The following is a 15,486-nucleotide window of genomic DNA, read 5'->3' as shown; positions in this document are numbered from 1 at the left end:
AATAATTGATATAATTGTGGCTCACTGCTGAAAACAAAAACAAAACTTTATAGTTTGGTGTGTAGGTGCCTTAACTTCAGAAACCTTATTGATTCATTACTGGCTATACCGTAACTGTTACTGTCGCTGTGTGTGTCGGTTGTGTCGCTGTTTGCTTTGAGGAAACATTCTGGGTAAAATGTCAGTAAGACCTGTTAAGAACTGAACTGAGTTGCCGATCACAGAACAACAAACACATCCACATCCATCTGTGTTGACAGTACAAGTTACTAAACTCTGATCTGACCTATCAGATGTTTTCTGATGAGTCAGGTTCCAGCTTTAAATGAGCTGAAGGCGTTGTTAGAGAAGCATTCGGCGAGTCTTCACAGAGCGAGGACGACAGAAACAAAGATGAAGCGACTCGGCACACTCGTCTGTCTGGGTTTGATTTGTGTGGCTTCAACTCTGGTGAGCCTCACATCGAGCCACAGTGATATTTGTAATACACTAAAACATTTTACAAACTAAAACACTGACACAAAACTGCATTTTGAAATGTCTTTTTATCAGCTATTTTTTCTTATTCTGTCATTTTGATATTTAAGAAGTTTATATTATGACCTACTTTGTGTTACTTTAATTATTTTATGCTTGTTTAGCTGTATTTGTCAATAAGATAAAACCTAAGGGAAATTGGAGGAAATGTGTGTGTATATATATATATATATATATATATATATATATATATATATATACACAGTATATATTTATATATATCCTATAGTGGATATAATCTGCAAAGGTTGTGTTTTCAAACCTAATAATCATAGCAAATGAAACTGTTGTGCCTTCAAATCATTACATTTATTTAATGATGGCATACAATTATTTTTATTTTATATCATATGAAGTTCTTAATTCTTGGTTCTGATGATGTCACTCCTAACTTTAACAATCCCACCTATTTTATATGAACACGCTCGTGGCTGGAAAGGAAAACCCAGAGTTGACTGAGCTAGTTGATGATCAGCTTCGTGATACAGGTTATCCAAACGGCCAATGTTAGGGTTAGTGAAGCCAGACAACGAAAAGATATCCTGGGTATGTTGACCTTGCTTCGTACTAAAGGCCTCAGGTCGTCCACTCATCTCAACTTAAAGGTTAATTGGTCCAGAATTGAGCGTGAACCTATAGGACAAATGTTCACCATCAGATTCAGTCCTGTTTTTGCCACTGATAGGTTCAGATTATTAAGTGTCTGACAACATTATGGAAAGGATCCCTACAGAGATAGACCTTTTTGTTATAGAGTAAGATCATTTTTGTTTAACCAGAAACAGTTCCGAAATCACCATTGCCAAACCCACCAGACTCCATTTAAATTTAAACAGAACTTTTAGGTGTATAGAGCCAGCATATTTTCACATGTAAATTGGGGAATTAAGGGAGTCTATGTCAACAAAACCAGAGTGGTGATTGTTGGAACAGTGGAAAGACGAACCAAGACGGCTTTTGATTATTTTGTTTCTGTTGACTTTGAATGAAGTGTGTGTTTTACTACAAAATTACTGATAATTTACATGGAGTCCCGTGGGTTTGGCTGAAGTGGTCTTGTGGCTGTTTCTGGTTAAACAAAAATGATTTCAAAGATGATCATTTCCATAATGTTGTCAGACACACACAATAATAATCTGAGCATTTCAGTGGCTAAAACAGCACTTCTGGTGGACAGACATTGAAGGTGCGCAGTTGTCCATTAACTTTACATTACAGCTTGTTTCGCTCCTGCCACCTGCAGCAATCTTGCCCATCAGTCCAACACATAATTCACACAAGGTATCCTTGGGCTAGAAATAATGTAGATATCATCACTTTTTTGTTGTTGCCATAATTCCCACAAAAACACATATTACACTGTCTACCATGCACACTCAAGTTTAAATCATTATTTTTCTCTCTCAGGCGCAGACAGTCCAGTTGAGCCCAGGTGAGGAAGGCTCCAGCTCATCGCCAGCAACCATCTCCAAGGTCCCAGGTACTTCCTCATCCCATTCTCACTACCAACTCATCAAATACTGACCATTGGTCAGTGGCCCTTAGTGTCAGATACCGATGCACAAGGCACCCTTTAGCATATATATGTGATGCACCAGGCAGAGCAGTATGAAGAGGAAAAACAAGGCATAAACAAACAAGAAATGAAATAAGAAATAAGACCTAAAGTTGTAAGGTCACACGTAAGCTGCAAGTAAATATTTGAGTCAAAAATGAAGACCTTTCAGACCTTTATACTATTGATCTGTAAGGAAATCATTCTACTTCAAACAGTGTAGCAATGTGTATTTGAGCTGATTTTTGTCAGCACTTTGTGTAATTGTTATTGACCTGTTTATCTTACCAGTGTTACCATAGTTTTCTCCCTGTTGCTCAATGTTATCACAAAGCAGACAATGAAATACAAAACTATTTAAAAAGTCTTATGACCTTTTCAAAGCTACACAATTATTGAGCTTGTAATAGAATTATTTTTATTTTATATTATTTGGAAAGTTGAATACAGCAAATAAATCAACAATAATTAATTCTACTCACATTGTAAGGTGTTGTAGTGATAATGTATAACAAGGTTGCTCCAAATGGGAAAGTAATGGATGTAATGTGGATTGTACGCTTTAGAGATAAAGGCTTCTCTTTTTATTTAGAAGTTTCAGTACTGATTTCTAGTGAAAAAAGTTATTGGAAGAGTGGTTGTGCAAACAATATGGGAACAACAATGGGAACCAAGCACACGCTCCTAAAGGGCACTGTATGAATGGGCAAAAGTATAAAACTTATTTCTTTGTCTGTGTAGGCAACAAAACAATATCAGAATACAAACAATTTAAAATATAAATCTAGCAAAAGAGCAAGCAAACTATAAAAACAGTAGTATTATTTAGTCAACCTGAAACTCCTGTTGGAGTAAGTGGTGTGTTTCCCTCTCGGTATTTTTCCAGAAGATGTCAAACTGTTACCAAACCTGAGGAAGAATCTGGCTGAATGTCTGCAGGACAACGACTATAACAAGCTGCTGCAGACTATTAAAACTGGTCTTCCAAAAATAAATACAACCCATCGTGTTGTTATTGTGGGAGCTGGCATGGCTGGACTGACGGCTGCCAAGTTACTGCAAGACGCAGGACACAAGGTACATGCAACAGGCTTATATGTTTTAAAGTTATTATAAAAACCAAGGCACAACAAAGAAAATCTTCTGTACTCTCTTAGAGTCTTTGGAACTAGGGTAAGCCGATTGACCTGCTATGGAGCCCTAGCAATTGTTCAAGCAAGAAGCAACCCTCAAATATCTTTTATAATGCATCAGGTTAATGTTTACATTAATGATTGATCCCAAGGGGCTCAGTTGGTAGAGCGGGCACCCATATATAGAGGTTTACTCCTCGACGCAGTGGGCCCAGGTTTGACTCTTTGATGCATGTTGTTCCCCCCCTCTCGCTCCCCTTTCATGTCTTCAGCTGTCCTGTTAAAGTGAGGGCCGAAAATACCCCTCCAAAAAAATCTGAACAATTGACCCCAAAAAGGTTTGTGGGGGTTATAAATCCATGGTTAAAAAGGCATATATTAAAAGATTGATTTCTGGATTTTATTAATCAATATCAGATCACTCTAAACAAATATCGGTTTTAACTGAGGAATTGACTATTTTATCACAGCCCTAAGTAGCAGCGTATGTAGTAGTAGTATTTGTCATAATAAAAGCTGTAGTCACAGTTATACAGTAGAAGCAGAATCAGCAGCATTGATAGGTATTCAATCTTGGATTGGATAGCATTTGCAGTTGTAGTAATTAGTAGTTGTAGTAACACTACCTTTACAACCTTACATGACTGGCTTTACTCGTATCTATCTGTTCTGACAAGGTAACCATATTAGAGTCTAGTGGTCGTGTTGGAGGACGAGTGGAGACCTACAGGAATGAAGAAGAGGGCTGGTATGCTGAACTGGGAGCCATGAGGATCCCAAGTACTCACCAGTAAGTTTAAGTCTTTAATTTCTTTAGTTAGGAAATTTACATATCAATGTGCATGCAGCCCTTTCCCCTCTCAGATTACCATGATTGTGTAAAATGGGTGCTTTTGAAGCTACCAGCTTTTTACGTGCTCTGCAACTAGGAAAAGCCAAACCAATGGTTATCAGTGTTTTTAGTGCTTGCTAAACGTGTAGGTCTTTTCTTAGCAGTATAATCACAGAATGGAACATTGCGTATGCGCTTCTTTGGGTTTTCAGCCACACCTTCACCTGTTTCAGCCGTCCTCTTTGTCTCCGAAGCTGAACGATGCCGTTTTCTTTTTCAGCTGTGACATCAAATGCATTACTCGAGCTGCTGCGCACAAATATCGCCAGACTACACCATTTTTTAAACATAGGCATATTGAGAAATACAGAGAGAGTTGTGAGGAGCTGATAGTCTTATTGAGCTTTGTATCAACTCAGTTGGCGATGGCTTAAATATAATGAACATTCATTAATATAAAATAATTGCACTTAAAAACTTTAAGCTATTGTAAAGGTAAATGTGTGACAACTTGTACAGTGGAATTGATTTAAAGTTGTCTATTATCTGTAGAATAAAATAAAACATTTGTGTGCCATAAAATAATATAGCAGATTTGCCTCAAAGTATGACGTGACTGCAGATACATTTCGTTTTCAGGCCAGTGAAGGTTGCCATTGTGTGACTGTCTTATTTATTTCTTAAACAAAATTAAAAAAAATATTTATGACTGTTGAATGTGCCACCAGTAAATGTCTTACTTGTCTTGAATGTCAGAGGGATCATTCTTTGTTTACTGTCTTGGCTTACATGGTAAAGTTAACTGCCACTATCAACTTCTCTTTCAACAGAATCGTCCACTGGTTTGTTAAAACACTGAACGTCACACTGAATAAATTCATAATGGATGACCCCAACACCTTTTACTTGGTTAATGGGTTGTTGAAGAAGACAAGCACAGTGCAAAATAACCCTGATGTTCTGAAGTACGACGTGCATCAAAGTGAGAAAGGGAAGTCAGCCGATGAGCTGCTACATAAAGCTTTGCAGAAGGTACGTTATCAGAAGCCGGAAAGGAGCGATTGAAAGAAATTTGCACAAATTCACACATCCTTGTGAAGTTGCTTGTGTCACTAACCAGCAGGGCTGGACTGGGGTAAAAAAATCAGCCCTGGACTTTTGAGACCTAGACTAGCCCACCACAATCGGATGGACACCAACCGTCCTTGCAGTCCCCTTCTACACATGTGCATACCAGCAGTGTTCAAAATTAGCACCATCTACTAGCCAAATGCTGGTAAAATATGTAAGTGGCTGGTAGATTTGCTTGACTCACCAGCCAATAAAAAAGTAAAATTTTAACAAGGGTGCTAAAATCATGGTTAGACATGCTTAACTCTCGTGTTTTTAGCTAGTTTCTGGCACTTTGTGGAGTTATTTTCCCCGCCGGTGTGGGTGAGACTTAAATGCGCTCTCTCTATGGTGGTTGGATGGAAGTGGGCCACAGTAGGATGTGATTGGCCAGTGTTCAGATAGACAAACCAGTGGGCCGATCATGTGATCTCTCTCCTTTCTGTGGGCTGGTCAGTCAAAGACCAAGGATGTAAATGGCCAGTGTTCACATGAAAGACACACAAGTGGGCCAATCATGTGACCTCTCTTCTCTCTATGCGCCAATCAGCAAATAAAAAAAAGTTTTCCACCAGAGTGCAGCCCATTCAGCCCACGCAAATAGACGGCCCACCGGGAAATCTCCCAGTACTCCCGATGGCCAATCCATGCCTGCTAACCAGACAGTAAAATAACATTGATTCAAGCAAATGCATTTGTATATTTTGCAGAGCAGTTTATCATTGACAGAATAGTTATATAAAACATGGTGCAACATAGCTAATAGTATCGCTTTCTTCATGTTGGACCTTCCAGGACTCTCCCAGTTCTTTCAAAGTCATTACCGACACCATGGTTTGTAATTGATTGCACAAATCAATGCAATTAAATGTAATCAAGGCTGAACGTTAACAAAATGCCTGTAGCTAGCTCAAACGATTATTTTACCACCCTATGTCTACCAGAGAGGAAAGTTATATTGGCAAAATGAATACTGTCAGTCTATATTAGTGTCCCTTCTCCTTACCTTGCTCATCTGGTCACAGGTGAAATACGTTGATATTTACAACAAATCTTGTCTGTTAACACAATGGTGGTAACACCATTAGCTCAATAGATGATTCAATTGACCTCATCAATGCAAGTGGCTTCTTCCTTTTTTTTTTCTTAGGTGAAAGATGAAGTGAATGCTAATGGCTGCTTTTCTGCACTGAAAAAATATGACCGTTATTCTGTGAAGGTAAAACACAATGTGATGTCATGAAATGTTGTAAATCGAGAAAACTGTGTTGTTGACTAAATTGGGAATCACTGCTGATATTTTAGTGCATTACATATAGCATAAATTGGGTGTGCCATTTACAATGGTTTGCCATTTTAAAACAAGTGGTAGCTGAAACTTCCCACCACATCCATCCAAGTGTTTGTACATTTATAATTCTTGATGTTTAAAAACTTGACTAATAGAAAACATTCCATCAGAATATTTTGTTTTAACTCGTTAAGCCTTCTTTCTGAGCCACTATGACTGCACAACATGGACTTGTTACAATGGAATTGTATGTTCAATAGGACTATCTGGGAGAAGAAGGAAATCTGAGTTCAGAAGCAATAAGGATGATTGGAGACCTGCTTAACCAACAGAGCCTAATGTACACAGCGCTGACTGAGATGGTCTATGAGAAGAATAACATCAATGACAACATTAAGTAAGACCCACACTGTCAACTACTCAAAATGGGAATAACTTTTTTCCAAAATGTATTTTGGCCCTGAACCATTCAGTACTTTATAAACCAACAAAATAAAACACTGTTTTGCAAAAGCACCATCATTGCATCCTGGGCTCACTGCTGTCCAAGATGATTGTCATTGGTTTAAAGACATACAAATAACCCAGAGTGTTTTTTTAGGGTGTAATTATTATGAGTTGAGAAAAACTTTTCTCCACTGGAACAGCACAAAATACTTCTGGCTTTGTAAGACTAGCTCAAAATGAATGAATGGACATGTTTTTCCAAATTATGCTGAGATACAAATCCTTTTATTCTTTATATATTCTTAAAGTCATAGTAGTCTGACTTTGTCTTAATGTTTATGACTACACCAAGGTCTATGTACAAAATTGGCTGAGTGGAAATAGCAAGCTCTTTTGATGCTACATACTCCACTGTGGTTACCAGCAACTCCCTACCTTTGTTAAACCTGGGCAGGTATACTGTACAGAGGATTTATCAAAACATACTTTGGTTGATGGAAATAACTTTAGGTTGGTCAAGACCCAACCTTGACTCTGATACTAGCGGCCTGAACCTAATCCCAATACACATGAATGACTAGTTCAGAAAATAGTTCATAATCATTTAAATATTTAACTATAAATGTTGTATGTAACCACAGCACATGAGTACATTGCAAATTTGCACCTGTCTCTACAATAATGTATTCAATGGAATTTATTTGTCTTTTTGTTTTTAAGTTACACAGAAGTGACTGGTGGGTCGGACCTTCTCCCCAAAGCTTTTCTTGATGTCCTCGAGGTCCCTATTCACCTCAACTCCAAGGTCAAACGCATCAGATCAGATAAAGATAAAGGTGTAATAGTAAAGTACCAGCAAGGCCAACAGTCTCGTCTTATTAACCTTCCCGCTGATGTTGTCCTGGTAACAACGACAGCCAAAGCAGCCCTTTTCATGGACTTTGATCCACCGCTCTCCATCAGAAAAATGGAGGCACTGAGGGCAGTCCACTATGACAGCTCCACTAAAATCCTCCTCACCTTCAGTGAGAAGTTCTGGGAGAAGGACGGAATCCGAGGAGGAAAGAGCATCACCGATGGGCCATCTCGTTTCATCTATTACCCCAGCCACAGTTTCCCAACCAATAAGAACATTGGCGTCCTCCTGGCCTCCTACACCTGGTCTGACGATTCCCTCCTCTTCTTAGGCGTGAGCGATGAAAACCTGAAAGAGCTGGCTCTGAGAGATTTGGCAAAGATCCACGGCGAGTACGTCAAGTCTCTCTGCACGGGGGTGGTGGTGAAGAGGTGGAGTGCGGATCCTCACAGCTTGGGTGCCTTCGCTCTCTTCACACCCTACCAACATTTAGAGTACTCTAAAGAGCTCTTCAGAAGTGAAGGCAGGGTGCACTTTGCAGGTGAACACACAGCCGTCCCTCACGCTTGGATTGAAGCAGCTATGAAATCTGCGATCAGGGCTGCTACCAACATTAACAAAGAGTCAGCTACAACTCAATATCATGATGAGCCCTAGTCTACTTTCTTGGGCAATCAGTAATATTGTAGTAATGAAATGTCTGTGTCAAATGTTAATGTAGTTCAGGATGTATAGCGGTAAAATCAAACAAAAGTGTAGCACTTTTTCTTGGTGATTGCATTACTTGCCTTAGGAGTAAGGCTCACCGTGATTGTCCTTCCACTATGCAGCTCTTATCTGCATCAAACTGGTGGACTTTTGGCATTGAACGATGGCTTGATGTTACTAGGCAAAAGCATTATCAGATATACTCATTTACAAAGCAGCTTTTGCCATAACTGCCTTTATTATCAAAGTACATGCACCACTAATGCTGCTTAAACCTTAAACCTGTCTGTGTGACTGAATAAAACTCTGTCACTTTCAAACCTGACCTTCAGAAGTTTTTACTAGGTATGCTAATTCAGATTTTTTTTTACGGAGACCCGACCCTTGTTAACCAATTATTAAGTGTTTACTGACCAACAGGCAACAGAGTTCCAGTTCACTCGTCCAGGGCGCTCGGTCGTATTTTCCACACTCATTGTCCGCAGACAGCTGCAGGTTTGAACCGGTCATGCAGCCAAGTTCCGTGCATTTTCTTGGACCATAGACTATGCTACCTCTTTCTTGGAACGTCCATGCGACCGGTACAACCGGACATCATATAGTTGCAATGAATGTCTTGCTTAGACAGAAAATCATTCATTTACAATAAGAGAATAAGTAACAGATGCATCGTTGCATTTCAAGTGCTGCATATGTTAACTCAGCCCTGATGTATTGTAGCTAAACAATATCCCTGTGTCACAAGCAAGAGTATTAAGAGTTTGTTGTTGCAACCAACATAATAATAATAACTTAGATTAATATAGTGCATTTCATGAAACCCAAGGACGCTTTACACAAGTACAGGAGGACAAGGGAAAAGAAAATAGGCCAACGCAAACACGGACTGAAAATAATAATATGATGATAATGCTTTTCCGGTGTTACAAAATAAATCTGTGACCCATCCGAATGTGCCCTCTGTAGAGCCGGTCTGCCTGCCGTAAATCATTTTGTTACTTTGCGGGGAAAAATCAAACCTGGGCAAAGGCATTAATGAAAACTATGTAAAAATAGTCTTGTTTGCTGTTACAGGTAATTTATGATCATCAGATGAAAAGTTACACTGTTTCGGAAACATTAAAAAAGTTACATATAGCAGCTTTAACTGTTACTCTTAATCATGGCAGGCAAATTTTCTTTTCACATTAATAGACTTACACAGTGAGGATATTTCAGGAACAAAAAGTTTGAACTGGAATAATTTGTTAGATTTGTGTTTTTTTGTCCATCCATCCATCCATCCATCCATCTTCATCCGCTTATCCGGGGTCGGGTCGCGGGGGTAGCAGCTCCAGCAGGGGACCCCAAACTTCCCTTTCCCGGGCCACATTAACCAGCTCTGACTGGGGGATCCCGAGGCGTTCCCAGGCCAGGTTAGAGATATAATCCCTCCACCTAGTCCTGGGTCTCCCCTGAGGCCTCCTCCTAGCTGGACGTGCCTGGAACACCTCCCTAGGGAGGCGCCCAGGGGGCATCCTTACCAGATGCCCGAACCACCTCAACTGGCTCTTTTCGACGTGTTTTTTTGTGCTTAATATATTTCCTATCATTAACTTTCAGTCCATCATGTTTGACATTATTAAAATAACCTGTTAACTTAGACAGGTGTTTATTCAAATTTTCAAAAGTGTACTGCTGACTGGAAGTCACTGTGTGTACAGACAGCAGTCTGGTGGAAATGTTCTGTCAGGTTCTTCGTAATGACCATGAAAACAAATGATCGTGTTATACAAATAAAGCTTTTATTGTAATTAGAGTAAGTGTGACCACGGCCAGGTGTGATTTAATTAGTGTTCTCCCCCATTTGTCCCAAACATCCCTAATGGGAGAAAGCTGTCATTCACACGGCCAGGAATTCTTGTCTCCCGATTGTGAAAGCAGGTAACTCTTGAAACAAAGGGTAACACATAAAGTTCTGAAGTGACGTGTTAGCATGAAATGCTGACTCAGCATCCCATAAGCTGTAGCCTCGTTCCAGGATATGTACACCCCAGCAAGAAGCAACAACCCCATGTAAGCATCCAAGTGTGTTTTGTCAATCTCCATCCAGGAAACACCTTTCCATGTTGGGTTGATGTTCTCAATTGGTGCTCTGCCTTGGGTGTGATAAGGGATTGACGACCATTAAATGTCATTAAAAAATGAATTATACAAAATATTATTAATAAACTAAGATGTATTCAAGCGGATGAAGATGAGACTTTATTGATGCCGTGATGAAATTAACAACCTACCTGCCGAGGCATACTTCAGCTGTCATTTTGAATAAAGTAACTCAGAAGTAACACAAAAGTAGTGTAAAGCATTACAATTCAGAGACAGTAATGTTATAATGTAACTAATTACTCTCAAATTACAGTAACTAGTAATCTATAATGTATTACCTTTTGGAAGTAACTTGCCCAACACTGGTCTTCACACAGAGGGAGGACGTCAGAAACAAAGATGAAGCCTTATAGCAGATGTTGACATTGACATTTAAACTCTTTAAACGGTAAGTATTTATTTTTTTATCTCAGACTATCATTACAATTTTATTATAAAAATACATCAGTCTTTTCGTCAACTTTATAAATGTTTTGATTTCTGAAACATGAGACAAATCCTCTTTGTGTCACCAAAGAGTGAAAGAAGGCGGGATTAATAAATGAGATGGATCTGCGTCGGGCAAGATGGAAATTGTGTGAGTATTTTCTATCAAAATTAATATTTAAAATATTATCCATTAAACAAGAACTTCTTTAATTTGTGATGACTTTTTTTTCTTATTGTCAATCTGATCCGGCTTATAGTAGCTAAATGGCCCGAGGCATTGATTCCAAAAGTGTTGCACGGGCCAGGTCCAGAGTTAGGTGTCTGTATGAATAGCAGAGTCAAATATGTGCTTAAGATGCACATGTAGTCTGCTCAGTTCCTTGATGTAGTCCCTATCTACAATTCAGACCCATTGAAGAAATCAATGTGTTTGAATTCAGCTTTACACTGGTACACTTTAGATTTCATCACTCTATTATGAAATGACGATGTGTTTAGTTCAGCTTGACTTCAAAGGAATGTATTTGAGACAATGTCTAGAAGAATTGGGCTTGGCCAAAAATAAATCCTTCCACAAGAAGAACTTTAAACTGTTTTATTATATTTATTTTATAAATCTTTATTCATAACAGCATCAGAAAATATCTGTAAATGTGATGCAAACAACATCAGGTAGTCGAGTGTCTTGAATCTAGTTGCTCAATTAGACTTTGGATCAGTAAAACTCTGTAAGACTTAATAAAGACGCCTTGCTAAACATTTCCTACTGGGGTATGCTTCTCTCTTTGTGTGATAGCAGTAGCAGTCAGTGTGCTGCTGCTGCTGCTGCTCACACTCTACCACAGCCCTGCTGATGCTGTCAGGTTGAAGGATAATCTGGCTGATTGTCTGGAGGACAAAGACTATGATGAACTGCTGCAGACTGTGAAGAACGGCCTCCCGCGCATAAATACATCTCGTCATGTTGTTATTGTGGGAGCTGGCATGGCTGGACTGACCGCTGCCAAGCTACTGCAAGACGCAGGACACAAGGTACATGCAACAAGCTGATATTGGTATAAAGACCACTTCATGGTAGGGCCGGTTTTTACCTGCTATATGAGGGTGGGCTCGTAGACACTATAGTTGGGCAACTTGGGCGTAGGCCTGTAATAATTATTTAAAAAGTATCTAACCGCAATTAAAGCATTTTTTTAATGAGATGGTGCACTGTTTTGTTTGCATCCATCAAACACGTTTCCAATACCTGCGTAGCGTCACCTAACAGCAGCTATCATATGATCCTATGGACTCCTACCAGAGAACGCCCCACCCGCAGTTACAAGTCAAGTCAGCTTTTGAATGTTAACAATCCACCGAAGCACCTTTATATGTGTTTTAATAATGTAGTTAGTCTGTCTGTTGTGTTTAAGCACTGTTGTGCTTTGTTAAGTTAGTAAAGAGGCTGTAGCTGTCTCAAAGCAGTGAAATCGAACACACTCTGTTTTTTGTTAATGATTAATGCTTTGTTTTTAATTGATTGGGATTCATTTTTTTTGTCAATGTTATGTTAATTCAAGCAAAAACACATTGCATTATTATAATAAAGAGGTGTGGTTCACTTCATAGGCTCTGTACTTGCGTATCTGGGTCACACAACAGTGATATATAACAAAAGATGTATCCTGGGATTCATTCAAAACTTTAATTTGTTTGAAAAAATAATGAATAAATAAATATTTTTAAATTTGACTAAAAGAGACATATATATTGTATGTTGTATGTTGAGACATTAATTGTACAGCAACATTTTTACATCTCTACGTGGACGTTTGGTGGCCCGGAGGTTAGAAAGACTAATTATTAGCCCAAATGTTGCCAGATAAAATTACACCTTACCGATGATGTGGTTGGTTTTATTTCAACATCGGTGGGGACACATATGAAATGGGGGGCTGGGCCTATTCTCCTGTAGATTAGCTTTTCTCATTTAATGTTACCTCTGCTGACTCACTACACATTTAGGCATGATTTACTCTTCCATTGCAACCTGGCAAATTGAAATTCACAATATTAATGCTAATGCTTCATTTTCATTGTACAACAACAACCTAAAGGTTTATTTTATGTATCAGTTTTGAAAGCAGTCACGTTACATAAAGAGAGTTCATGGAGTAATTTTGAAAATATATTATTGAAATTCTATACTTAATGATGCTAGGTTTTAAGTGTATGTACCATAAGTGTGTGGGTGTGTGTTCAGCCCTTTTTTCTCTGAATCTAATTGTCTTCCTCCTAGTCCTACCAAGAACATTCTTTTGAAGGTCCGAAATCCACACAACTGATCAAAACACTCCGTGTGTGTGTGTGTGTGTGTGTGTGTGTGTGTGTGTGTGTGTGTGTGTGTGTGTGTGTGTGTGTGCGCGCGCGTGCATGCGTGCGTGTGTTTGTGTGTGTTTTCAATTTCAGCTTGTTTTTTTGGATCCAAACTTTTTCCTCAAAGTCCTGCCAAGAACACTATCATTCTTTTGCAGGTTTAACTTCCACAAAACTGCAATAAAGGCGGGCTCTAGGCTGCCCACCCAGTCAGAAGTTAGAAAAGGTATTTTCTTTGCTGCTTATTCCATTGGCTGAACACATTTTCTTAACTTTTGATTGTGTGAGAAAGACCCACGTTTGCGTGGGCTGAGTCCACCCCTGCCCATAGCTTCCGCCGGCCTTGACTGCTGAGGCAGTGGGCGACTTTGAAGCAGGGTGTTAAGGAAAAACTCAGAATCAGAAAGGAGTTTATTGCCACAGTAGTTAGCCTACGTGGAATTTGCCTTGGTGATAAGTGCATACGTAACAAACAAACATATTAAACATTAACACAGGAGAAGCACAATTGATATTCACCTACATTAAGAAGGTTCGTTAGACTTTAATGACTTACACAGAACCATTTAATGGAATCTCTTTTGAGGAGAAAATTAGGCAGGCCGTACAGGTTAACCAGGATGTCATGTTGTGCCGTTCCAACTCTCTCAAGTTCCTGTCTACCTGAAGGTATATTTAAACTAATGCTGGAGCCATTAAGTTTAGTTGAACTTTCAATGTCAACGAAGATATTGAGGGTGCCGTACAGATAAAACAAGTAAATTGCGTTGCCTGTATCTTTTCACGGCAAACGCGCGTGTGTGGAAAGCGGTCGCACAACAGCTGAAATGTTGTGTTGCACACAAACTGTTTAACTTTTATGGAGACAACCAGATAAAGCATTGACTTCTTTTGAAATAAGATTTTACAGTTTTGTAAGTTTTTATTTTTTTTTACATAGTAAAAAACACATTGAACAGGTGGTTGCCAAAGTGCGAAGCAGAGGCCACGAAACGGTTGCCAATCGACTCAATCTGGTTGCCAAGGGCTACCGTTACTGTCGAGCCCTGCATCACTAGCAACTAACATAACTTTAAGTGCTGCTTATGTCAGGATTTTAAACACATTCAGAAGACACTCAGTCAAGATACAAACATTGGCAAAACAGATTATCTTCAAAAACCAAACCACAACAAATGACGCCCATTTAGTAATATTTTACTTTGAGGATTGTATGTAGCAATAGTCCACGACAATGAACAGCATTGACAAATTGTAAATACAGACAATGAAAGAGCAGGCAGTTGACACTTTCAGAAAGTGATCTAAATTTAAAACTAATTAAAAAGCTCAGCACATGTTACAAGGAACAAACAGTTAAATGTGTTAATATAAATTCACAATTTGCAATCTTGAATAGGTTCATTTGTGCTCTTAAAGGAGTTAATTTGTATTCACAAATTGCTCATTTGGCCTCTGAAATTACTGACTCATATTCTCAAATTAGCTGATAGTCAATAACTTAATCATTGTGCTTTCAATACTCTTACTACTACTACTCTTTTTTTTTTGCATTAGTTGGGTACAAATATACAGTTGAAGTTGTCAGGCAATGGGCAAATGATCTAAATGTGCCACATAGCTTATATATGATTTTATTACATTAACAATACATGTAAATATACTAAATATTACTATGTTAACCAATATTGTTTTATCATAAACATCCTGTGAATAGAATTAAAATGTATGATTTGTGAGTGAGTCATTAAAGTCAGTGGTTGAAACAATATACATTTATTATTGTTTCAAATGAAAAATATATGAATTTGTCTGCACAAGTTGGTGAATTAAGAAAAAGAAAATGTGACCCCTTTAAATCACAGCTGCTGTGAGAAGAGACAGATGCTGCAAATCAATTAATTTTGGGCCACAATTATAACAGGATAACGTGGAGATCCGGGTGGGACTACTGTATGGACATGATATAACTTGCTCTATTTCCATTTTTTATTCAATTATATCAAATCCTTCTGTGCTACAACTTCCTATAATAAGTCCTTATTTATTGTCCGAAGTTCAATTATAGTGAAATTTGCGCTCATC

The 15,486-nt window shown here is 38.6% G+C and overlaps 1 protein-coding gene across 1 annotated transcript; it reads left to right on the top strand.

Annotated features, from left to right (window-relative positions):
• The first annotated feature begins 393 nt into the window (after positions 1 to 393).
• Positions 394 to 8,731, top strand: LOC144534591 (L-amino-acid oxidase-like). Its single transcript, XM_078276597.1, has 8 exons — positions 394 to 450; positions 1,945 to 2,017; positions 2,979 to 3,169; positions 3,903 to 4,015; positions 4,888 to 5,089; positions 6,318 to 6,386; positions 6,719 to 6,855; positions 7,626 to 8,731. Exons 1-8 carry the CDS (start codon positions 394 to 396, stop codon positions 8,416 to 8,418), a joined length of 1,635 nt encoding a protein of 544 aa, XP_078132723.1. The 3' UTR covers positions 8,419 to 8,731.
• The last annotated feature ends 6,755 nt before the right edge of the window (positions 8,732 to 15,486 follow it).

Source organism: Sander vitreus, chromosome 19 (assembly GCF_031162955.1).
Source record: "Sander vitreus isolate 19-12246 chromosome 19, sanVit1, whole genome shotgun sequence".
Lineage (NCBI taxonomy): Eukaryota > Metazoa > Chordata > Actinopteri > Perciformes > Percidae > Sander > Sander vitreus.
This window is presented reverse-complemented; position numbering and strand designations above follow the sequence as displayed.